The sequence below is a fragment of the Canis lupus genome, chromosome 36 (genome assembly GCF_003254725.2).
Source record: "Canis lupus dingo isolate Sandy chromosome 36, ASM325472v2, whole genome shotgun sequence".
Classification (NCBI taxonomy): Eukaryota; Metazoa; Chordata; class Mammalia; order Carnivora; family Canidae; genus Canis; species Canis lupus.
Window position 1 is genome coordinate 22,181,410 of NC_064278.1, and position 26,260 is coordinate 22,207,669.

A 26,260-nucleotide genomic window follows, 5' to 3' on the forward strand; every position below is an offset into this window, starting at 1 on the left:
GTGATTCTGTAAGATCAACTCTTTCACCTGCTATTTTACTCCCGGTACATTTTTATTCCATCTCTTAGCCAGATGCTAATCATGTCATCAGACTAGAAAAGTGTTTTTTTCTTTATATAACAGGATAGGATTATGGCCAGTAACTCTTACCTCTAACGGCAGGGGGACAAGGCAGGATGAGACAACAAATGTGTGAATTAGGTATGTAGAGCACAGCCTCTAAAGGGAGATGAGTAAATTCAAAGGTAGCCCTAGGAAAGCTTTGTGTATTTGGTTGTAATCCTGAGGTTTTCAGGAAATCCATGTTTCAACAAGATTTTAAAGCCTCTGTTGAAACAACATATTTTCTTTCCAGCTATGCTAGAAAAAAGGGTTTTTCTATGACTACTGAGTGAACTCTTTGGAAAGAGTTATGGATGGTGAAAAGTATGAGTATCTGCTTTTAGAACTGCCAGTGGGGTTAATGTAGTCCAGCCATCAAGTTATTACCTTTAAATTGATGATGACTAGAATGTGGCACATAAATCAATAGATTGTGAGTCCCTTATGATCCTACCATTTTTCCCTCTTAATTCAGGCCAGCATTTGTTGCTGAAATTTTCCACTTCTTTTAAAAATAAATTCTCAAATATGGAAATCCCTTTTTAGAAGACTGCATATTATGGAAGCTGTTATCATAGAGATAGGAGCTGGAAAGCCAGCCGTCTTGTATTTCAAACTTAAAGACTACCTCAGACTTTACCAATGTATGTTATTAGGTATACAGAAATGAGGGGAGGAATGTTGTTTTCATTGTTGCCTTTTTTTTTTTGCAGCTTTATTGAGATACAATTCATATATAACATTTCATAAGTTTAAGATGTACCTGTTGATTATCACCACAGCATCAGCGAACACCTCCATTGTGTCATGTAATCACCGTTTCTTTTTTGTGGTGAAAACATTTAAGACCTACTCTCTTAACTTTGACGTATATAATACAGTATTATTAACTATAGTCATCAAACTGTACATTAGATTTCCAGAAATTATTTGTCTTTAACCTGGAAGTTTTACTCTTTGAAAGCACTTCCTACATCAAGATGTTCCTGGCAGAGAAAGTAATTCAAGTGCTCTTCTCAAGACCAAATCATTTCCTATGTCAAAGAGAACTAGTTAGGACTTCTAAATCAGCTTCCTGTTTTATTTTGGCAGGATTTATAAAATGCTCGTTTTGAGTACCTGCTTTGGGAGATAATTTCTGGATAGTTCGAAGCGATTTGCATGAGAATTCATTGTACACACAGAAAAGTTCAAATATTCTTATCAACCATGACATGGTAAAACTTGTTGCCTTTTCCTTCTAGGAATTATAGATTACTTTTCTAAATATTGATATTTAAAACTTGATATCAATATTTTATATCTTGCTTCTAAGTTGTTTCTGATATAAAATGCCAGAATTTTCACTCTGGTTAATTACCATTACCATATTTGTTTTGTGTTTAGATATTTTGGAAGAGTCCATTGTAAGGCTGACTTTTAACTAGACTCAATATAATCTTTCCAGATAATGTCTATGCATGCCTTAAAGTGCGGAGAAATTTGTAATTTTGTATATTCTTTTTTTTTTTAATTTTGTACATTCTTTCTCGATCCATTTGATTTTTGTTTCTCACTTTTCCCCCTACCTAGTGCATTCTCTTTTGAAGTCTGCATTTAATAGCATAGCTATAGAGAAGGAGAAGCTTAAGCAGATGGTTTCTGAGCAGGATCACAATAAAGGCCACAGCACGCAGATGGCACGGCTTCGACAGTCGCTGTCTCAGGTAAACAAGAGTGTTTCATTCTCATGATGCATTCCTGACCCCATAAGGCAAAAGTTTGGACTGGAGGTGGTCCATCATGCATGGCGTATTCAACCAAACTTCCCCCAAGACTACAATGTCAGGATTAAATTTCAAAATTATAAAAAAAAAAAAAGTTAATTAAATAAAATTTAAATTAAAATTCTCTTGCAAAATACATCAAGGTAAGAGTGAAAATCAACCAAACTTGCTTGTAAAAATATAATTGTTATTTTGACGCCTCTCAATGGTCATTTATAAGGCAGCCCCTGGTTTTAAAAGACAAATCATGCATTTATACATGATTTACACTTCTAAAATATGTTCTGGAATATATTTAATTCAGTGTTGTACACAACAGAATCTACTAGATCTTCCACGCTTAATATTTTTTTCCCACTTATATCACGTCTTAATCTGTGGAAAATGATCTTTTCTTTTCTGATTTATACTTTCAGAATTTTCTTCCTAAGTTATGCTCCCTGAAACTAGACTCATACTTCAAGATATATTGTACATTACAAAATATATTAGTCAATATATATTCATTATATATTATCCAACATAGATTATATTGATCTTCCTAATATTCATCAAATACCGATATATATCAAAGTTGACATTTCTGCTAAAAATCCTTTGAAAGTGTACTTAACGCTTTTTTACACTGAGCACGTCCTCTGAAATATTTTCTTCATTTAGTCTATGACTGCACTTTTAAAAAGACCTCTGAGAATTCAATGTTTGTTATGTGACTTTGTGTGAGAACTCAGTGTTTATATAAAATATTGTTCACTTCCTGGTGCCTTGGATCAGAGTGAAGGAGCAAGCACATCCTGGGTAAGTGGTTTTCCATGTGGCTCGGCTCCTGCTTGAATAGTTTCCCCCAGTCCCTAAGCAGAGACAGACTGTCTCACATGTTTTATGTCCCTGAACTGTCAGCTCACCTTCAGTGTTGAGTTTCACGTTATGAAGTATCGTTACCTGGGACACACTTGCTGTGCTCACCATAAAACACTGTCACTAGAGGTGCGTATTCTGCTTCCAGTGCAAGACCAGGGACTCGGGAGCACGAGCACTCAGAGCAGCAGCTGATGTGCCAGTCTGCAGAGGGCTTTCCCCGTGAGCACGTCTTAACGGTGTGCCTTGGTCTCCTCCTGACACGTATCTGGTGAATGCTCAGTCTGTGGGAATTGATCTTCTGAATCATTATTCTGAAAGTACCCTGAATCAGGAAGATCAAAGTAATGGTTAGGTAAACATGCAGATGTCATCCTGTAAGTGTGCAAAATATGCCCTTTCCCCCCCTAAAAGTTGCAGTATTTCCCTCAGATGTATTGAATAATAGAGGCGTAGCAGTATATGCTTGTATGGAGAAAAATAAGAAAATGTATTTGCTTCTTTCATTCTGCCTTTTCACAAACTTTTTTAAAAAGTTCTTATTTTGATCATTCAGTACTCATCACAAGTGCCCGCCTTCATCCCCATCCCCTACTTCACCCATCCCCCCCCCACCTCCCTTCTGGTAACCAGCAGTTTGTTCTCTAGGGTTAAAAGTCTGTTTCTTGGTTTGCCTCTCTCTCTTTTTCCTTTTGTTCATTTGTTTTGTTTTTTAAATTCCACGTTTGAGTGAAATCATATGGTATTTGTCTTGCTCTGACTGACTTACTTCACTCAGCATTATACTCCCTAGCTCCATCCGTGTTATTGCAAATGGCAAGATTTTGTTCTTTTCACGGCTGAATAATATTCCATTGTATAAATATGTATATATATAAATATATATCACATCTTCTTTATCCATCAATTAATTGATGGACATTTGGGCTGCTTCCATATCTTAGCTATTGTGAATAATGCTGCAGTAAACACAGGGGTGCATGTATACCTTTGAATTACTGTTCTTTTTTTCTTTTTTGGAGGGGGGGTAAATATCCAGTGGTGTGATTGCTGAATCATATGGTAATTCTGTTTAATTTTTTGAGGAAGCTCCATACTGTTTTCCAGTGGCTGCACCAGTTTGCATTCCCACCGACAGTGCAGGACGGTTCCTTTTTCTCCACATCCTCACCAACACCTGTTGTTTCTTGTGTTTTTTATTTTAGCCATTCTGACAGGTGTGAGGTGATATCTCATTGTGGTTTTGATTTGTATCTGATGATAAGTGACGATAAGCATCCTTTCATGTGTCTGTTGGCCATCTGGATGTCTTCTTTGGAGAAATGTCTGTTCATGTCTTCTGCCCATTGTTAACTGTTGGTTTTGAGTTGTGTGTCAGTTCTTTATATATTTTGGACACTAACCGTTTTTATCAGATATGTCGTTTGCAATTATCTTCTCCTATTCCATAGGTTGCCTTTTAGTTTTTGTTGAATTGTTTTGAAAATGTATTAGTTTCTTGCTTCCTTGCTTCTATTTGTTTGTTTGTTAAGACAGAGAATGAAGAAGAGTAGAGATCTGGTCTGCGGCATCAGATTAGAAAGGATGGTAAAGACAAAATTTTAAAGTGATTCATTTGTTCATTGTATTTCATTTAACTGACTATGTATTAGGTATAGTGCAAGGTTTGGAACACCAAGATAAAAGTAACTCTGGTCATGTCCCCAGGAAGCTTATGATCTGATTAGTGAGATGAGTAGTATTTACCAAGGAAACAGTTAGAGCCATTCAGAGCCACAGATGGGTGGTGCAGATTTCCAGGGCTCTGGTTGTTCAGAAGAATGGGAGATCTCTGACCTCCGAGCAGAGCCACAGATGAGGAGGCACTGAGCTTTGTACTGGGCCTGAGTAGACAGCAGCAGTTCACAAGGAAGGACCCGATGCTAACATGGTGAAAGTAAAATAAAACAAAGTTATATCAACTTTACATTTTGTGGGTTATTTCCTTCTCCTGTCAAAGCGTAATTTGTTTGTCTCTAAACTTAGAGTTTCAATAGATTTTTTGGAGGGATTGTTGTGAGTTGTTTTTCATTTTGTTTTGTGGTGGGGCTTTTTTGATTGTTATAAATGTATTTTTAACCAGAAAGCTCAATTTTATCCTCAAAACATGGAAAAATAATTTGGTACTATAAAGACAGTTCATTATACCCTATTCACTGGAGAATTCAGTGCTTCCTATTGTGTGTCATCACAGTATTTCGACTATGTCCATGTTCTTACGTCTGTCCATACCCTCCCATTGGGCTAGTTATACCCTCACTGGCCATCTATCCTCATTGCCTCTAAAGCTGGACTCTCTTTTGGAACTCACCATAGCTTCTGCTTAGACATTTAAGTTTACTGACAGTTCACTCCTCTCTAGGGAATTGCTATCCATGGTTAGACCACTGGAGAGGTACCTGGAAAATGGCAGTTAATTCACAGGGGCCTAAGCATGGAATGAGCAAGGAGGAGTTAATCTAGAAATAGCTAAGTAAGTAGATGGGAACCAGCTCATCAAAGACCACAAAGAGGAAGGGTGCCTGGGTAGCTCAGTTGGTTAAGCGTCTGCCTTCGGCTCAGATCATGATCTCAGAGTCCCAGGATCAAGCATCGCATGAGGCTCCCTGCTCAGCAAGGAGTCTGCCTCTCCTTCTGCCCCTCACTCTACTTGTGTTCTCTCTCTCTCTCTCTCTCTCATAAATAAATAAATAAATAAATAAATAAATAAATAAATCTATCTGTCTGTCTGTCTATCTATCTGTCTATCTATCTATCTTTTTAAAAAATGGACCACACAGAAGAGTTTATCTCATCAGTTCTGGGGAGGCCTTGAAGAATTTTAACAAGGGAGTAATAATGCCAGAAATTGAAAATATAAGTTCTGTGTATAGAAACAGAAAATATATTTCCGTATATAGAAAGATTACTCTGGTACGGTATGGAAAGGATGGATGGAATTAGGTGAAACTAGTTGGAGAGTGTCTTAAAATATTTGAGATAATACAGGCCTGAACTTGGGAAGTACCAGAGTTGGTAGGAAGAAGGGATGAGTTTCAAAGCGTGGGGGAGCTGGGGTGACGTAGACTCAGCATGGCTTGGAGATCAGCTTCAGGTTAGAGAGGGACAAGGAGACAGAGTCAAGATTCCTTGTGTGACAGAGTAGTAATAGTTCTTTTCCCTGAGATTAGAAATACAAGAAGAGCTGATTTTTCAGGCATAAACAGTTATTTTTTTTTTTTTTTTGAGACTGAAGTATCAGTCTCCATCCATCAGACAATTAGATATATAGATGTATAGCTCAGGAGAGAGGTCCGGGCTAAAAAGATGTAGATACATCGGTACAGCTACAGATATTGGTAAATCAGAATAAAAGAGGGTCAGTGGTGCTGCTGTATAGAACATTAATACTTAAAGGACATTAAAGAAAAAGAGGATCCTTTGATGGAGACTTGGGGGAAGCAGCCAAAGGATTTAGATGGTGCTGAGTGTTGAGATCAAAGGTAAAGGGTTTTAATAGTCTCAAGGAAAATCTGATTAAGCAGCAAATAATATATGGAGGGCAAGTCAGCCTTGGAGTTTGGTAGCTGTGTCAGCATGTTCGTATCCTAGGGGAGGGAACCAGGAGATGAGGAGATGGGGAGGCTGGGAAGCAGTTAACTGATGCCGCCCTCCTGGTTGACCTGCTCTCTTTTCACTGTCCCTCTTTCAACGTAGCACTCAGAACTGAACAAGACATTTAAATACCATGCGTTGAGACGAGTGTTCTGAGTATGTCTTTATATTAGCATAACTTCACATTATAATGTAATTTTAGGTGGCCTGAAGACATCTTTGATCCATATTCAAGTATTACCAGCTAAACTCCCAGATATTTTTCTTGTAACCAGTTAAGTCTCTCCACAGAGAGAGAAGGAACGACTGTGTTTAAATAACTTCTTAGGGCAGTCCCGGTGGCTCAGCGGTTTAACACAGGGTGTGATCCTGGGGGCCCCAGGATCGAGTCTCACGTCAGGCTCTCTGCATGGAGCCTGTTTCTCCCTCTGCCTGTGTCTCTGCCTCTCTCTCTCTCTCTCTCTCTCTGTCTCTCATGAATAAATAAAATCTTTAAAAAAAAAAACTTCTTAAATTAGTCCAAGCTAATAGTTTTTATTTGTTGTAAGTCCTATTTTGATATGTAAAATTATTAAAATACTGCTTTTCAGTGAAGCTTATATCAACTTGGTAAATTCCATTATCCTTTTAGAAGACACATAGCATATGAAATACATGAAATTAGCATTCTTCACTACCTTCTCAGCATAAATTGTTACCTGCCTTGGGCATGTAATAATTTACAAGACTGACCAGTATAATGAATTCCTCTTTTAAAGTGATATTTCTTCCTTGATCTGTGTGCACACAAAGACATACATAATTCTGTTATTATACCTCCATGAAACTTTAAAGGTAACTTTTACACCTGAGAGGCAGCGTAGATGTTAGATTTGAACCTGTAAGACAGGGCATTGTGTGGGGTCTCTATCCCTTTATAAACAACTTTCTTTCACAGCTACAATTTCACATCCTATTTAATGTAATACCCTGAACACCCAAATCAAATAGTATATAATAGGACTAAGGTAACTTCAGTGCCCCAGATTACTATAATAATAAAAGATTTGACGTGACTCGGGTCTGTCTTTAGTGTATTATACTTTGACACCGTTACTCTGGCCTCAGAGGCTGTGCACAGCTTATGTTAAATGTAGGGGGTGTTGGGACCATAGAAATGTGAGCAGCAGAATATGTCCCTTGTATTTCAGCTAGAATTACAGTATTTCATTAAATCAATATGCCATAGATTGTCAGATGTACCATCATTATGTGCATCACTAAAAAAGAAAAAAATGTCATTTAAATTGACAATGCTTCAGAGGTGTTAAACGTAGGAAGAAATGTGCATCTTAAAATCAATGATATGTGGTATGAATGCAAATGTAAGCAAAAAATCAACTTAAGGCACATAGTACCATAATTAAAATTCCAATTGTAGTATTTACCATCCTTCCTGTCTACAACATTTCACATACACAAAATAAATATTCTGGGGTATTTATCGGGTAAAACTTCCAAGAGTATTCCAGAATTCAAATTCCCTGAAACATGACAAAATTTGATGTGCATGAAGATAATCTTCATAGGATTATCTCTTTTTAGCCATCCACTGAGTTCAAATTGATGTCATTTTGGACATCGTTTGGCAATATTTCTTAAAGCCTTAAAGAGATTTTATCTTTGACTCTTTGGCCCATGACTGACTTGTCTAGTCTGAGGAAGTAATGCTGATTGTAGGAAAACCATTATGCATACAGACACTCATGGCAGCATTATTTATTCTAGTAAAAATAGGTAATATCACAAGTATCCAATTATAGAAAGTAATCACTTATTATACAACTATTAACGCCGTATTTGTGAAGTTTGCGACATAAAATAAATGTTTATATACAAAGAATAAATGGCAGACACTGATGTAAAGTATGTATCCATTACATGTGGGTTTATTACACTTTTTAAAAAAATAAAAACCCACATACATGTGGAAAATGTATAGGAAAAAGCTAGAAAGAAATATACCAAGCTGCCAACAGTTGGTTGATAGGGTAGCAAGGTATGAATTTTAAAAAGATTTTTTTTCCCTTTTTGCCTTTTTCCAAATATACCGTAATAGTATGTACTTATTTTAAAATTTAAAAAAGAAGGTGATTTTTAAGCAATTCCCAGGATTTGGCTCTTGATGACTCTAGCTTTGACAATTGTACTGATTTTCTCGTTCCTTTTGAACCACTTTTGCTTTTATCCAAAGGGTTTAAGTCTCTGATGATTCCCTCTTGCCATATGTTTCATAGCCTTCTCCAGCCATCAGGCATCCAGGTTTCCTTCCCAGAACCCACAGTTCCGTTAAATGTATGTGTCAGAGTCTCACCCATTCAAAGGTAATCCTCACCCATTGTCTGCCAGGGTGGATAAAGGTAGTTAATAATAGCCAACATGGTGGGGATTTGGACAATTGGTTCTGGCTCAGGATTTCAAGATGGTAACCACTTTTATAGATTGAGAAGGAATGGTTTATTTCTTGGGTATATTAAACTTGAATGTGTCTGAGGGACCTGAGGAAATGAGCATACTCGGAGAAGAGTTTTTTGTGTGGTCCAAGCTCACTAACTAAGCCAAGGGAGTGAGAATAAGCATACAGCCTGCCTGGCGAAGAATCCAAGGACAGGAATCCCTGTGCCCAAGGGAGCTTCCTCCCTGTTAGGTCTTTGGTCCCATGGGCCCCTCATAGAGCAATGCCATTCCTGATGAGTCTCCTTAGCTTCTCTTGCTCATTGGCTGGTGTGAGTAGCTGGTGATGCGCCTCCTTTTTCCTTGCTTCTCCACTATTCATGATCCTTGGGTACGTTCTGAATGTTGTTTCTGCCATCATCTGGGCTCTTCTATGTTAATTATCACTAATAGTGTCATTTCACAGAAAATACCTATATTCCTCAATGTTCCCGAGATTTCCATGATATCGTTACAGAGAAAATAGTTGAGTTTTAGGGAGGGAAATAATAAATGGGGTCCTGAGCACTGCCTGAGAGCACTACACCACAAAGCTCCTGGCACGTGGCTATAGCAAACTTCAGAAACAGTCTGTATGATCAAGGCAAAAGGAGGAGCTGACCGGGTAAGATATGAAGAAATAGACCGTTGCACGCTCACTTGTCTGCCTGCTTCCACCTTTTGCTGCTGGGGCTGCCAGAGTTGGAAGAGTATTTTATTTCCATGCTTTGGGGGCTATATAACAACAACCTTTTTCTGCCACTGCATATGTATTATTAATAAACTTTTCCTTTTGATCCCATGGCTAGAGGTACCCTTGTGCCTTCACACACACCTGTAGACAGAACTGCATTTAATGACTATCGGATGAAATAGGAGCTTAAATGAGAATTTAGCTCAAGAGATCCAGAGCAAACGATAGGACGTGTTTCGTTATAAATGGCAAGCCTGTGTTGGAAACTCCTACTCTGAGAAAAACCATTATTATTTATCCTCACCATTGAGTCTTTGTGGTGGTGTTTTGTTAACTCTGCTCCAGTGACAACAGACAGCATAGTCACTTTAGAGAAACCCTCTGTTGAGGTTTGTCTGAAATCATCAGGTCAAGACTATGATTCTGCAGTTGAAACCCTCAAACAACCCACCACAAGGCCTCCTACCTAAAAAATAGTACTATATCTGAGTCCAAATATTTCAATAAACAAAACAACCTTCAACATACTTATGGGCAAAAAAAATCATGAAAGAATAAAGAAGCATAGGTGAAGTGGCCACAAAAGATAGGAGTATGCTGTTTGTCTGTTTTTTTGTTTTGTTTTGTTTTTTCAACTACGAAGTGTTTGAGATTTTGCTCTGGGAAAAATGATCCTGAGCACTTTTGCAGAATGTAAAGATATAGAATTTCTCCCTTTAAGGTGCATGATTTATTTACTATATAAGTAATCACCTTTTATCTAAATAACATCCCTGTTTCCTCAAAGAGCTAGACCCATATTTCCCTCTCTCTGTAAATGTAGCACCTATAAGATCTGTATCCACCTTTAATCCATCAACACCTGACAGCCTGCCAGACCAGGTGTGTTCTATTTTACACATATTTTACAGGCTGGTGATAAGGACTTTAAACAAAAGCCAAAAGCTGTGAATGAACAATTTTCTGCTCAAAAAGCAAAAGCTATGTTGAAGGGAGAGAGGAGAGGCTGTTCAGTGCTCCATGCTCAGAGATTACACACTGCTCAATGCAAGTTTGTAAAGTTTAGCCACTCTGTAGTTTCTCCTGGCTGTTTTGATAGCTACAGAGTTAGAATCATGATATTATATTCGTATGTGTATGGGTTTATTGTATCTGTACATTCTGTATGAAGAAAAGCAGTACCCCCTTCCCTGGGGAGATGCCTTGTAAGTCCTGACATTTATCTTCCACCCTGTGAGGCATCCACCTCCATCTTCTCGTTGCTGACTTTAATGCAAAGGAAAGAACTGTCTAGCTTTTCACTGGGCTCTGTTCTCACCTGTCCTTTGATCCTTGATGTAATTCCAGTGAGCTACGTCTATCTTACGTATATGGAACACGTTCTTGTGCATCAGTGTGATGCAGGTACCTTTGTCCACAGGGCACCCGTAGGGAGTCCAGCTTATGTCAAGCTGCTCTCTTCTTGCCACACGTACCCAACTGTTATAGCAGGTGGTGTTTTTACTGATGCAGACTTAGCAAATACAGATGCCGATCACTTGGAGTTTGTTTCCTTCTAGCGATAGGTTCTTCATTAGGCTTGTCGGTATCTACACTGCTCTGTGAAGGCACCTTTTGGTCTTGAGTTAGTTCTGCTGCCCTGTCATGTGTATATGCACCTAGAAAATGAAAATACAACTATTTTTTCACTGGAATAAAATAATAATTCTATAAGGTAAAGCCAGTTCATTGTTCATTCCATGTCCAAATAATTTTTAAGGTAACTGTCTGACTTTGAGACAATTCCCAAATTTTAGAAACTAGAGCCAAAAAAAAAAAAAAAAAGGAAAGAATCAATAGTTTTTATTCCCAGGCTGTAAAACATAATATATATGTGGTGGTAGAATGGGCTTGGATGTAATGGGCCTGACTCCAAGGGGGAGAAATTCCATGAATCATTTTTATGAAATCCATGAACTCTTTGAACCCACTAACCTACTAAGTAGCACTCTTATTTTACCAAAAAAAAAGAAAAAAGAAAAAAGAATACCTTAATTCTGAGCCATTCATTTTCTTCTTATCAGTAGGATCTGGCCTATGATGACTCTAAAAATTATAGCTAAGAACGTCATAGACGCTGTTGTCCCATGTGCATTTGTGTGCTTATTCTGTTTTATGCTTGCTTATTAACTTGCAATTACATGTGCAATTTTTGTTATTTAAGGCACTCAACCAGAATGCTGAACTAAGAAGTCGGTTGAACAGAATACATTCAGAATCTATTATATGTGATCAGGTTGTCAGTGTAAATATTATTCCTAGCCCTGATGAGGTAAGACTCATTTTTAATAGATGTAGAGTACTTATTTTATAGCATCTAAATCTACTGCATATTTTGGGTTTTTTTTTAATACAGTTCTTTTGCCGTTAATAAGATTCTCTGCATAAATATTTGTGTTGTTGACAGTTCAGTGGTCTTTGGAGTGAAGCAAGTACATGAGCTCGATATCAATTATTCTTGGTGATCGGTGTCTATTTTTATTTATATCTGTGCTCACCTGATGCTACTGAATATTTAGTTTATATATGTCTACTGCAGCTTGTGAATTTTCTGTGTCTGTCACAGTCTTCATTTGAAATGTTCCTTATCATCAAATGGCCCATGAAATGGTGGGGGGGAGCGGGGAGGAAGCATTTTTAGCTGAGAAGGTGCTAAATGAAAGCTTTCTCAAGGTTTCTTTTAAAAGCCCTGTCTTAAGAGAAATCACTTGACCTTGCTAAAATAGTACTAATGATGCTATTACAGCTACTAATAGTGATGATGATGTTGATAATTAATAGCTAGCACATGTCAAGTGAATGCTTACTGTGTGCTGGGCATTGTGCTAACAACGTTGCATGCATTATCTCATTTGACACTCCCAGTGACCCCTGAGGTAGGTGCTGTTGTTATTCCATTTTTCAGGAGAATTTTTGACGTAATGCTAAAAGGACAAGAGATCATTCAGTATTTGGGCTAGACTTAGTGTGTAATTCTGTCTATAACGCTTTATAAACTTACTATTTTATAACCATGAGAATTTACACTTTGCAATAGCAATATTAAAGCTTTATATAAAGGGATATATGTAACAAAGTGAGAGTTTTAACTCGTGTGAAGGTCCTATTTACAGAAAAGCGTACATTTAGTAGAAATCTACAGGTCCCAAGGTCCTACCATCTAATCACTTCAGAAATGGCATCCCAAGACAGCTTCTTTTTGATTTCAATTGCCCACCCTACCCTATGTCCACTTACCTTCATGCATCACATAGTATTTGGTGACACTCATGGTCACTCAGCTGTTCAGAATCCAAAAGTATTTCTAAAACGGCATCATTCAGAAATTGTTAACAGTCTTAGTTTGAATCTTTTCAACCTGAAATGATACCTATATATATTTGTCACTTACTGAATAAAAATACAGTTTGCCATAGGTTTGATGTTTGAGTCCTATTATGTCATTGGTTAAAGTTTATGATCAAACTGGAAAATGACCTTTAAGTATTGTCTCAAAAATCAGTTACATAGATTGTTTTCTTTGCATATCTCTAGTGGTTTCTACAAATATGTCTTGAGATTTCGCATACTGGTTAGATATGGCTAGTAGTGATGGATCTAAGTTTATGAGAATGAACCTGTCTTCATAGGGGTTCAGACTATTAAACTCCACTTAATATCCATTGAGCATTGATTTGAAATCAAGTCACAGGACCAACACCTTTCAGCTATGCCTTTTGGATTCTTCAGACATATTATTAGAAGGAAACTTTTGCCATGGTCATTACTGAGTTGCAAGTGAAAATTATCTGTGGTCACCACTCTTTTAACCTATGATGTGAATTTCTCCAGAAATCTGGCCTAGTACGTCATGGTCTAATTTGAACAAATAGCTTTTCTTTCAAAGAAATAACAATGACACCAAATGCTTCTGTCCTCTCTAGGCTGGAGAGCAAATCCATGTCAGTCTCCCCCTGTCACAGCAGGTAGCCAACGAGAGCCGCCTCTCCATGTCAGAGTCTGTCTCCGAGTTCTTTGATGCACAGGAGGTGCTGCTCTCTGCAAGCTCGTCAGAGAATGAGGTAAGGTTTTTTGATGTGTCAACCCCAGTTACTTCTGATGAGGAGTTTGGGTTGGAGAAAGTAAGACCATGGGGACTTTTTTTTTTTTTTTAACATCACAGTAAGAGTCTTAAGTTGTAGGAAAGCCAAAAGCATGCAAATTATATTGGTTCCCATTTACTGAACACTTAACATCTGAGTGCCAACCTACTACATTTGATGAATAAAAGAAAAGAATCCAGCATTCATTCGGACACTGTTGTATGATTTGTATTTCAGGGTAACCAAATAGTTGATGGCAAAGTTTTTTGTAGAGGAGACAAGTAAAATATAGAAAGAAAGAATGAAAATTTGAAAATCACCATTTATGGGTGTGTGTGTGTGTGTACACGCATGTGCACACACACGTCTTTACTAGAGACATGATTTTGAACTTCTTTAGAAAGATGATGTCTAGAATATCTGGTTGGGTAATTAAGGGTTTTGGAGATTACCACTGGCTAACATAAAAACTGTTTATTGTCCTGTTTTTTTTACTGAAGTATAATTTGCATACAACATTACTTTAGTTTCAACATAAAATCGGTGTTTGCATATATTGTAAAATGATCACCACAGTAAGTCTAGTTAACATCTGTCACCATACATAGTTACAGAATTTTTTTTCCTGTGCCAAGAACTTTCTAGATCTACTCTCATAACGACTTTCAGATATCAATACAGTATTATTAACTGTACATTACATCCCCAGGACTTATTTTTTTTATAATTGGAAGTTTCTACCCATAAAGATTTTTTGGATTGTTCTTTGTGCTCATAAGTCTTGGCTAGGTCTTAGAAGCAGGGAATCTCCTTTGATCAGGTTGCAGAAATTGATTCTTTTACTGAAATTTAGAAATTTGGTCAAGCATACTTTGAATTTTCTTTTTTCTTTCTTTCTTTCTCTCTCTCTCTCTCTCTTTCACTTTCAGCATGGGAGAAACAGCCAAAACTCTTTCCCACACAGCTGATTAAAAATTTTGTCGTTTGGGGTTGCAAATCTGTACTGCATTTTTACAAAAAGGAAATGAAATAGTTGCTGAATGTTATTTCCATATGCATAGAAAATGGATTGGAAGGAAACATCCTGACAATTAGTTCTAGTTGCTTTCGGATGTTTGGAATTCTGAGTGATTTTAGAAACAAAAAATAAGTGGAGAAGAGAAAGAAATAATGAATACTTATCACTTTTATAATGGGAGAGATGTAGAATAGAATCCTTGTGTCGGGTACTGAATTCGTTTCCACACCCCGCCACGCACCTGCCTCTCACATCCCTAGTCCTGTGTGTACTGATGCACAGACTCTCCGTGTGTAAGCCAGGGTACTAGTGTCATTACTCGTAATAAGAATTGATCAGATGCTATCAGATGGACAAAGTCATCCTGCTTGCTGATTCGTGTCTCTTCCCCTAAGGCCAGCCTGCTTGGTGAGCAAGGAACGGCAGCAGGAAAAGTGACTTGAGTGACCTAAAGGCTGGGAGGGCCGGGGAGTGATAGTGCCACCGTTAGGGGCTTCTGTGCCACGTGGACAGGGTATTTGTGTCTGGGAGCCCATCTTACCCCGGGGGACCACCATGCTGGAGACATGCCACCAGCATTTTCCGTTCTGACTCTGCTTTTTCTGACCTCCCATTGCTGACCAACCCTTCATCCTTCTTCATTCAGTCAGGTTTCGGGCAAATTTGGCTTCATGTTGTTTGGTCTCTGACCCATCAGTTCTTGGGGGCACACTGGCTGGGTGCCCCAGTGCCACTCGGACCAGACTCTGACAAGACAGAAGTGAAGGGGACGTGAAGCACGGTCCTCCACAAGTCCAAGCAGCAGCATGGCGGTACCAGCTCTGGAGGAAGAGTGAACCTGGTGGCACAGGGAAGGGCGGGGGGGATGGAGATGATGTACTCACTTCGAGCCACTGCGCGTCTGTCAGGCCTCTCAGGGGAGTTATCTGGCCAGTATTTAGGTGTTCATATCTAAACTCAAAGAGAGAACGGGTCTGAAGACAGAGCAAGAGTCAGCTCAGGATCCACATAACCAGCTGCCTGTGAGACATTGCCACCGGGGGCCCAACAGAGCCTCTCATTCAGCATGTCCAAACATGGGTTCAGCAACACCGGTCACACACACACTTACCCCGACGTGGGGAGAAACCTGCCTATACTCCTCATATCGCTTATCCAAGTGCCCTTCTACCCGTGTGTTCACCTCAGATACTGGGTATTGTCCTTCTCTCCATCTGCTTGCTAGGACCCGCCCCCACACTGATCCACTCGCTGGGGTCCCTAACCCCTGCCATCTAAATACTACCAAATCCCTATGTTTTCCTCCAGCTCCACTGCCCCTCCTCCGATTCGGTCCACCACCATCTCCGCACTGGATTACCTGATCAGTCCCCATTACTGGTTTTCCTGCCTCCCTTTTTTCCCCTCTAATCCATTTTCCACTGGACAGCCCGATTAATCTTTCTGATATGCAAATCTGATCCTGTCCCTATTCCCTCTCGTCCTTTGGATCACTGTCTAGACTCCTTAGCCCTCATACAAAGGCCCTTATAATCTGATCTCTGCTCTCAGCTGTAGCCTCTTGCAATTCTTGTCCTTCTGGATCCTTCCAGGGGCCAGATATTTGCTAACCCAATGAAAGAATGCTTATAGCACTTTAACAAGTGATTAATCTAAGAAACATCTGGGCATTAGCTGTCTGACGTTAACGTTTTCCGTGAGTGAGAGAAAAATCCTCTTTATGTGATATCTACCAATGCACTTCACTTAATGAATGCTCAGCTCCTTTAAAAAATGCTGGTTTTGCTTCCAGAATGATCTACTTCCCTTCCTCTGCTATTAACTTGTTTCCACAGTGCTACATGCCTGGTTGCATCTAGGAAAAAAATATATTTATATATTTCCTGAACTCTTTTGAATCCCTAAGTTCTTAAGGAGAAATATTTGTCCCCAGGACTTCTTGACCAGGGTGGAGAAAATAAATACATACGAATTGTCTTATTATACTGCAGAGCCTTAACTTTATATATAGGATAAAGTGCATGGACCACAGCTAAATGGCCCAGCCTTAGCGATTGCTCACATATATGAGAACATAGATCTTACTCAGGGCCCACTGTCATTATAGAATTGTTTTACATTCTACATGGACCATTCTAGAAGGAAATGGGTATTGGACCATTTTTCTCATACATTTCTTTGGGAAAGATTAGAAATTCAAGAAAAGACTTTATAACTTTTTATAGGATAAAACATGAATGTTTTCTTTTTTAAAACAAAAATTTCTCTTAAAGGTTGTGTTGATTCACTTGAGAGAGGGAGCAGGTGAGAGAGAGAAAGGGCACAAGCACAAGGAGGGGCAGAGGGGGAGAGAGAAGCAGACTCCTCACTGAGCAGGGAGCCTGATGCAGGGCTCGATCCCAGGTCCCTGAGCAGAAGGCAGACGCTTAACTGATTGAGCCACCCAGGCGCCCCAGCCTGAGTGTTTTCGTAATAATAAATGTTCAAACGGTACACATGCATGCAACATGAATTTCGTTTGAGTGGGCATTTGTCTCCTCTAAGGTAATTGGGTGTGATTAGCTTTTTGAAGAGAAATCATGTGGAAGAATGTGATTTACTTTTTTTTTTTTTTTTCTATCAAGCTAAGAAAGAAAGTGGCTTTCATGTGCCTGATGATTTCACCATCAGCTCTTTTGCAGTCGGTAGGAACTGGAAACCAGTTGGCAGTGGGAAAACATGAATCAGAAAAAGACTTTATTCTCAATTTGCCATCTTTATAGACTTGCTCAGTGTGCAAAGCAAAGCTACCATTCTTCAGTTATGTGTGCAATAATTCTATCACTATTCTCCCTAAATATATGAATTCTTCTCAACTTTAACTTTTATTATTTTATTTTATTTTATTTTATTTTTTATTTTTATTTATTTATGATAGTAACAGAGAGAGAGAGAGAGAGAGAGAGGGAGGCAGAGACACAGGCAGAGGGAGAAGCAGGCTCCATGCACCGGGAGCCCGACGTGGGACTCGATCCCGGGTCTTCAGGATCGCGCCCTGGGCCAAAGGCAGGCACCAAACCGCTGCGCCACCCAGGGATCCCAACTTTTATTTTTTTAATATCTTTATAATTTTCTTATCTATATTGTTTTGGATGTTTTATTTATTTTTTTTAAAGATTTTACTTATTTATTCAAGAGAGACACACAGAAAGAGAGGCAGAGACACAGGCAGAGGGAGAAGCAGGTTCCATGCACCGGGAGCCCAATGTGGGATTCGATCCCGGGTCTCCAGATCACGCCCTGAGCCGAAGGCAGGCACTAAACCCCTGAGCCACCCAGGAATCCCCTCAACTTTAACTTTTAAAACATCAGCAGTAAATCCAGAAACCTTAAAGGCAAAGACTGATTGTTTTCTATTATGTATAAACTTAAAATTTTTACATAGCCAAAAAAGGTATAAACAGCATTAAAAAATAAATTGCAAACTAGCCAAAATGCAACCTATATAATGAACTGAAAAATAGTTGAAAGAAAACAAATTTACACAAGATGAAATGCAACCTTTAAAAGAGATCTTTTTAGGGGGCCCCTAGCTGGCTCAGTCGGTTAAGCATCTGCCTTCGGCTCAGGTCACAAACTCAGGTGTCTGGGATCAAGTCCCACATTGGGTTCCCTGCTCAGCAGGGAGTCTGCTTCTCCCTCTTTGTCTGCTCATCCCTGCTGCTTGCGCGCTTCTCTCTCTCTCTTTCTCTCTCTCTCTCATAAGTAAATTTTTTTTTGTATCATAAGTAAATTTTTTTAAAAATCTTTTATGTATGTTAGGTAAGTAGATACTAAAAAAAGGTTGATAATATATAGTGTTTCAGTGGGTGTAGAGAGATGGATGTTCTCGTGCTGCGGGTGAGAACAAATGACTACAATCTGTCAGGACAACAATTTGGCATCATGTGCCTATGGCCTAAATGTGATCCATTTGATCCAGCAATTTCACTTCTAGGAATAAATATTAATAAAGTTGCCACACAGATTCACAGAAATATATTTACAAGGATGTGCATCCAGGTATTATCAATAGTAGTAAAAAGTTGGAAACCATTTGAATGCTGGCTAAATTCCTTGTATCATACCTATAGAATGAATTATGTTGCCATTCCAAAGAAAGATGAGAGCTATATTTATTTTAATGGAAATATATCCAGAACACTATGAAACAGGATGTAAACTGACCCCCTTTCAGGATCTAAAGATATCTATATATATCAGTATGTTTGTCTAGCCATTTTGAAATTGGGGGTAACATCCACCAAATGTTAGAAGTAGTTTCCATTAGGTGACGGAATTATGGTTAATTTTTCTATAATCTGTTTACCCTCATATAATTTCCAGTTTTTTACAGCAAGAACATTTTATGTGCAGAAAAAATGTAACATTATTTCATTTTGAAGACAGTAAATGAGTACCAGCAGGTTTCTTGCCTGTAGTAGAGACATTGGTTGTTCCCATTTCTCTGGCTGGCTCTACGGGACTCTATTTTCTTATCTCATCCATGTCTAACTCCTCCCCTTAGTACGTATGTTGCCCCTTCATTTCATTCTCAGGCAAATTTTGGTTTCATTTTTGTTCCATGTTGTTCTCTGGGAGAGAGTGGCTTAATTCTTGATTTCCCCTGTCCGTGGATCTTCCTCGCCCACCCCCCAAATAATCTGCCACATTTTGTCCATTATCTTCAAACCTGGATCTCAAAGCAGCTTTCCTTCCAGATCCCCATCGTGGCCATCCTAACCCGTCAGTATTCCCCCAGATCTATATAGTATCCTGTTATCTGAGCTCCCAGAGGAAAGTTGCCAGGTGTCTTCCTGTAAACTAAATATGACTCTATCATCCCCCTGCATGTAATAACCTGTGGGATTTTATGGGAACCCTTTATGTTGACACGAAGCCCTTCACAGTCGGACCCTCTTCCTATTCACCCCACCCTCTGTCACAGCCACTCAACTTCTGAGCGTTCCTAGAATGGAATGTTCCTCTTGTGTTTCCCTTCCCCTTTATACACTCTTCCTATTCCTGTGCTTATGAACCCCTTCTAAAAACCTCTCCAACACCCAGTGCCAATTTTATTTCCTCTCCTGAATCTTCTAGGGGGAGTATAAAGCTCCTTTTTTGGTACCTTATTACTGTATTGCACTGAAATATTTCTGATTATGTACTGGCCTCCCCCGACCTCCCACCCCAACTAAGGCAGGGAACTACAAGTGTTCCCATGACATATACCAAATACATTTCCCCCTATGACCTGTGCTTTTGCTTATTTGGGCAACATTTTACTTTTAATCATTTGATTTTCTGGCCTTTCAAGACCAAACAAGAATTCTGATCCTTTCTGTGTTTTTCCCCTTTTTTAGGCTTCAGATGATGAGTCTTACATCAGTGATGTGAGCGATAATATATCTGAAGACAACACGAGTGTTGCAGACAACATTTCTCGGCAAAGTATGCATCCTTTGAGCTTCCAGGTTGTTCTGTCTTCTTGTCAAGTTAGAATGCTGGTGCCTCAGTGAACAATCATTTTCTCCCCTCACTGATTGTTCCTTTTGCAGCTGATCATTTGATGCATTTTATATTTGTATAATCTGTTAAGGTAAATGGTGGAAAACCCCAATAAGGTCGATGCTTAAATGAAAAAGGTTTACTTCTTGCTTCAACCAAAAGTTTGAGTCTTTCCTATTAAATATATTTAATTTTTTTAAAACTTGTCTTTTCTGGAATAATATTTGAACACGTGTAACACCTTATTTTAAAAAAAAAAAAACCTGTACGTTGATGTTTTGTGCATTAAATAGCAACTCTGTGTTGAAATAATTCAGGTCACTCTTGAGAGAGTCTAGTGGAGGCTTAAGAAGTTAAGCCTCACAATCAGAATTATTTGAAAGAGTGCATCTTTCCCAGATTCTGTGAAATAAAAACAGCAAAATATATTTTATCATGACCGTCGTCTTTCTCTCTTTTCCAGTCTTGAATGGGGAGCTCACTGGAGGAGCCTTCCGAAACGGACGTCGAACCTGCCTGCCAGCTCCCTGTCCTGACACCAGTAACATTAACCTGTGGAATATCTTGAGGAACAACATTGGTAAAGACTTGTCTAAAGTCTCTATGCCTGTGGAGCTGAATGAGCCACTCAACACTCTGCAGCATCTCTGTGAGGAGATTGAATACAGTGAGCTTCTGGACAAGGCTTCAGAGACTGACGATCCCTACGAGCGCATGGTAATAAATAACAGAGCAGTACCTTTCAGGGATTTGTCAACCTTAGATGTGGACTAAGGCAGAATTTGTTATAATGGCATATTTGGTTCCTGCATAACACTGCATAGGAAAAGGACGAAACGGTTCATTTGCACAAATTGGGCAGGACCCCAAAGTTCCAGATACCTTTCTAGAAGATAGATACTGTATGACTTATCATTGGTCATGAGAGTTTCTGAAGTTAGGATGTTAAGCTGTCACACTCCTAGGTATAAGGTATGCCCAGCCTTGCTCTAGCAGCTTTTCCTGAAAACCAGGAGAGAGCCCATTTGTTCGAGAACTTGGGTCCGAGCAAGTAACCTCCTATTTGTGCTCTGCACTGGCCTCTGGTCCACACAACTGTGGAAAACGTGACTGCCCTCCAGAAGGCGCCAGCAGCCACAGTGCTAGGTTGTGCAGAGGACGTAACCTGTAAGCTGGGTTTCAGAACCTTTGAACTCTGTGATGCTCAGGAAACTGGGTGACGGCTAAACGAAGAATGCTTAGCCTCAGATGCCTGCCGGTTCCCATGTGAGGACTTTAACGTCATTGTCACTCATATTTTTACCCATGCATTTACAAAGAGTCTGTGCAAAGGGCAGAAAACGCAAATGCCATCCCATCAGCCCCCGTGGACAGAGCTGTGTAAAATCTAGAGGAATAAGGGACGAACAGACCTGGAAGTAGTCTCTCCTATATTATTTTCCTTTCTTAAATGTTTTAACAGGTTCTTATTGCTGCATTTGCAGTTTCAGGATATTGCTCCACCTATTTCAGAGCAGGAAGTAAGCCATTCAACCCTGTCCTTGGAGAGACTTACGAATGCATTAGAGAGGACAAGGGATTCCGATTTTTCTCAGAACAGGTAAGTCCCGCTGGACTCAGTGAGGTTTCTACGTAGAAACCATGGAAGGACAGGTTGATGATGAAACAGCTTTTTGATAAACCACTGTTTTCCTCTGCCTGTGTCTCTGCCTCTCTCTCTCTGTCTTTCAAAAATAAATAAATAAAATCTTGGAAAAAGAAGAACTAAAGTGAAAGACTTACATATTCTGAGAATAGTTCAATACTAGAGACGGAAGAGTTGACTAGTTTTTATTTAGGGGTAGCCTATATATGTTGGGAAAAAATGATCATTTATGGAAGCTTTAACACTGATGTTTTTGCCTTCTTTTTTGTTTTTATTTACCAGGTTAGCCATCATCCACCCATTTCTGCCTGTCACTGTGAATCCAAGAATTTTGTGTTTTGGCAAGGTTTGTATTTCAAATATAACTTCAAAATCCAACTGGTGAGCCTCTGAAAATTTTCTAGTTTCTAAAAGTATATTATTATGCTCGGGTTAGATTTCTACCTTGAGGACTCAGAGAATGTTATTTAATAATTGGTGTCGAATTCAGTTTGAGAACTCAGATTTCCTGGCTTAAATATGAAACCACGTCATCTAGGAAATGAAATTGTATACCTAGGAAACCAAGCCCTAGGGATAGCAGAGCTCCAGGCCAGCTGTGCCGGCTCAGGGCTATCACTCTACCTCATTATGCCTCATTGTCTGCATCCATAACATGGAGGTCCTGTCTGCTGCCTTCTTGCTTCTTGAGGGTGTGCAAGGAAATCTTAATCGTAAAAGAAGATTCTGTGACACATCATGTGTGGTCACAGTCTATTTGGATATGAAAACATTGTGCCATCATGTGAGATAAACCACTGAGCCCTGGGCCGTATCTTAACAACCAGTGTAGGAACGTGTTTGTTAAGTTAATTTCATTTTCTCATAAATCTTACTTATTTTTCTGTATCTAGAGATTTAGGTTTTTTCTGTTCTCCCAAATAATATAACTTTTCAAATCAGTGGGTATATAAATCAGTGGCATTGCCATACTGCAATTATTTTTATTATACCTCTTATTTTTAACATATATGTTAACTATTTCCACCATTTAGTTAAAACTTACAATAATGTTATCTAGACTTTAAAGCGCAGTAGAGTCTATGTGTATATGTGTATGTGAATTCACATACACACATACCGTTCTGAGCTTTTCCCAGTTTTATTAGTTGAAACAAATATGGAATGTGTGTTATGGAGAAACATAGGTAGTAGATTTTTTTGATTCACAGTTGATTTTTTCACTTTGGGTCATTCCCAGGTACTTCTGTATTAAATCAACAATATAGAATCAATTGTGATTGTGAAAAACCTTTGTGAAATGTAGAGCGTTAACACAAATGTTAGTTTTTACACAATAAATGATTAGATACAGAATGCATATTTCTTTTCCTCTGCCTGTGTTATTTAGATATCAGATGGAAAAACAAGTTCTGGGGGAAGTCAATGGAAATCCTGCCTGTTGGAACACTGAATGTCATGCTTCCAAAGTAGGTTCCTTTCATCTTCATTTTGGTCTTCTACTTGCTTTTCTAAGTCAGAAATGGGTCTTTGAAACTCTAGAAGGTGCCAATGATCCACCTCCATGTATGCCCAAAATTTCTGTTAATTTCTACAAAGTTTTAAGAATGGAGAAAAGCAAATAAGAACTGTAGCATGTGTATCAAAGCTCCCTACTTCTATCTCCGCATGCTCCATTCACCAAGTCAACATGAGCTATACCTGTCTGTCCCAGGTACCATGTTACTTTGCATTTTACATCAAAGTTTCTCTTTTTAGCCACTTCTTTTCTATGTAATATGTATTTTCACTTTTGAATTCGTCTTAGATCCAGGGACTATTTTTAATGTCTAAGTCTGTTTATTAAAGAGGAGTGATGAAATCCTTTCATGGTATTTTTCTAGAGGATATAGCTTATAAATTTTTTAAATTAGTTGAAGTTTTCATTGAGGCCAAAGTATTGATTGTTTTTGTTTTTTGCATTTGGTTGGTGTTGTTTGGCTTTCTTTTTGTTTATTCTGTGGCAGAATTTGCTAGTGAATTAGATATGAAGGAAGGTGGGGTAAGCGAAGAATTCCCAGGACCACAAAATAAACTTTAAATATTTGCAAACTCATAAGTGGAAAGAGAGTTTTCCCAGGGATATAGAGAGCCTACATCGTACCAATTCATACACTTTTAAAGAAACTTAGAAGTGTTTTACTTTATTTCGAAATAACATTTTATTTGAAAATAGAGATAATGTGCAAACCTAAAGGTGATTGGAAGCTATGCCATATCATTCCTTGGCAAAAACTCTAACTTACTGTGACCCAGAATTTGTGTGAAATACATGCTATTTGTGATCATTAGTCTTTTCTCAAAGAATTATTCATGTCTTTGGTCTTAATTCAAAGTATGAAACAATGTCCCCAGGTAATCTTTCTTAAAGGCATACCCTATCATGCCTAGTTCCTCCCTCAAATCCTTCCACGATGGCCCATTACCTGTAGTAGGAGTCCAGACCCATTGGTGCACCGTTGAAGGCCTCCCCTGCTCGGCTCCAACACCTTTCCAGCTTTGCCACCCCCCACACTCACTCACCTGTGGCATACCTCTGGCAGGCCCCCTGATGCATACTGCTCTTCTGGCTGCTGTCGCTTTGTCAGCACCTTTCCACAGCCTACAGCGTCCTCCTATCCATCCTCTAAGTTTACACTGAATCCAGCTTTTGCCAGCAAGTCGTCCTTGATACTCACCCCACATTCCAGGCAGATCTAAAGATTCTCCCTTCTGTGTTCTTATGATATTTCCTCATCATATTTTCTTATAAGTATCTATTGCCATGACCATCTACTCCCACCACACTTGCTTGAAGAGAGCAAGAAACAGGTCCTAGTCAACTTGGTGGCTTTTGCATCTGGACTATAGAGGGCACTGAAATGTTCCTTAAATGAATGAGCCCAATAAATGTCCTTGACTACATAGAAACTTTCAACAAAGAAATTAGAGGAAAATGAGGGAAAAGGAAGCTTTGGCCAAAGAATATTCTCAGTCATAGAAACAGAAATACCTATTTGTGACCTTCATTGTTTTTAATCAACATTGTATTCTTCACTAGGTATGGAGATTGCTATGTATGGAATAAAGTCACCACGTGCATACACAACATTCTCAGTGGGAGGAGGTGGATAGAGCATTACGGAGAAGTAACCATTAGAAATACCAAAAGCAGTGTTTGCATTTGCAAACTCACATTCGTCAAGGTAAATAATATAATTAATTAATTAATTAATTATATAAAATGCTTCGTAAAGAAGATATAAAAGTTACCTGTAACAGCAGCAGGTGAGTCTGTCCCATATCATTGATCCTGAAGGACGTTTTAGATAAGAAAGCAGAACCAACTGGCGGAGTTACTCAAGGCATGCAGACATCTGAACGTGTGGAGGTCAAAAAAGGCACCATTTCAAAACAGAAGAAATATTCTTCTTTCTAAATAATTTTCTTTTTAAGCAGCCAGTCAGTATTCATTAAGTAAAATTCCAGAAAACACTTCTTGCCTTATAGCGAGTCTTCTGGTTTCTATTTCTGTTCCCTCTTGATTGCAACATAGTCAAGTGATCTTATTTTAGGGAGCTAATTATAATGCATTTGTCATTTTCTGCGGATGCATGTGGATGATAACTTCCAGGCACTATAAGCTTTATCCAACTCTGCCACTATGATGATCCAAATTTGTTCAAGAAGAACCTTGTCACCTTTATTAACGAGAAGATTCCTGAGATAGAATGCCTCCAAAATACCATTTTCCCCCAGTTGCTCTGGTCTAAAGTGAAACACGCAGTGTTGCCCTCATGTTTGGGTGTGCTACAGGATTCATCATGGTCCAGAAACTCCACCACCCCCTTTAATCTAGTCCACTCCTGATCTCATTCTGCTAAACACACTGGCGTCTTAAAACTCAGAATGTTCTCTTCTTAGTGAAAACGTTTGAAGCCACCTTAGAAGGTCATGCTCATTTTAATTGAAGAGCTTTATTTTTACTCAAGATACTTTTCCCATTTTCCTTTTTCTCTTGTGGACTCATTAGATGGCTCAGAACTGAAAAGCCAGGATCATTACTTTGGGTGATGACAGTAAATGTGTGCATTTAGATTTGTGGACCCTGAGAAACCTCGATTTAGTCCTGTCCCTAATATTTGCGGAGCTCAGGGCAAAAGTACAAATGGAGGCCCCTATTCCATATATTAAATGTTAATACATAAGTTAAATTAAATATGTAAATATTTAAATGTTTCCATATATTAAGTGTTAATATATAAATTAAATATTAAATATGTAAATATTTACAACTTATAGATCAAACCTACAGTCTGTCACATAACTTATGTTCCATTCTTTGACCTTGACAAATACACCTTGTATAACAAAACCTGTAAGGCTGAGTTGAACACTTTAGAACTC

General features: G+C 38.7%; 1 protein-coding gene and 1 long non-coding RNA gene across 17 annotated transcripts in view; one reads left to right on the forward strand and one right to left on the reverse strand.

The window, feature by feature from the left end:
- The window catches only part of OSBPL6 (oxysterol binding protein like 6), a 213,888-nt gene that overhangs the window by 178,753 nt on the left and 8,875 nt on the right, over nucleotides 1-26,260 (forward strand). For 6 of the 15 annotated variants that reach the window (XR_004803135.2, XM_049106180.1, XM_035696195.2 and 3 more), the window contains 10 exons: nucleotides 1,675-1,808; nucleotides 2,643-2,666; nucleotides 11,729-11,836; nucleotides 13,488-13,625; nucleotides 20,046-20,133; nucleotides 20,654-20,907; nucleotides 21,653-21,790; nucleotides 22,118-22,181; nucleotides 23,226-23,304; nucleotides 24,915-25,059. Coding sequence is in view for 14 of the 15 variants with exons in the window: in XM_049106180.1 (XP_048962137.1) it covers nucleotides 1,675-1,808; nucleotides 2,643-2,666; nucleotides 11,729-11,836; nucleotides 13,488-13,625; nucleotides 20,046-20,133; nucleotides 20,654-20,907; nucleotides 21,653-21,790; nucleotides 22,118-22,181; nucleotides 23,226-23,304; nucleotides 24,915-25,059 (1,172 nt within the window). In the remaining variant the exon portion in view is untranslated. The remainder of the gene's footprint in view (nucleotides 1-1,674; nucleotides 1,809-2,642; nucleotides 2,667-11,728; nucleotides 11,837-13,487; nucleotides 13,626-20,045; nucleotides 20,134-20,653; nucleotides 20,908-21,652; nucleotides 21,791-22,117; nucleotides 22,182-23,225; nucleotides 23,305-24,914; nucleotides 25,060-26,260) is intronic. The other 9 variants (XM_035696181.2, XM_035696199.2, XM_035696204.2 and 6 more) reach the window with 5 other exon arrangements.
- Nucleotides 1,757-25,519, reverse strand: LOC118350065 (uncharacterized). 2 transcript variants are annotated; one of them, XR_004803191.2, is made up of 5 exons: nucleotides 25,127-25,519; nucleotides 15,549-20,273; nucleotides 10,844-11,183; nucleotides 4,473-4,648; nucleotides 1,757-3,051 (listed from the first exon to the last, which is right to left on the reverse strand). It is a non-coding gene; the product is annotated as an uncharacterized LOC118350065 (long non-coding RNA). The 2 variants fall into 2 exon arrangements; XR_007408578.1 differs by lacking the exon at nucleotides 1,757-3,051 and having other exon boundaries at nucleotides 3,549-4,648.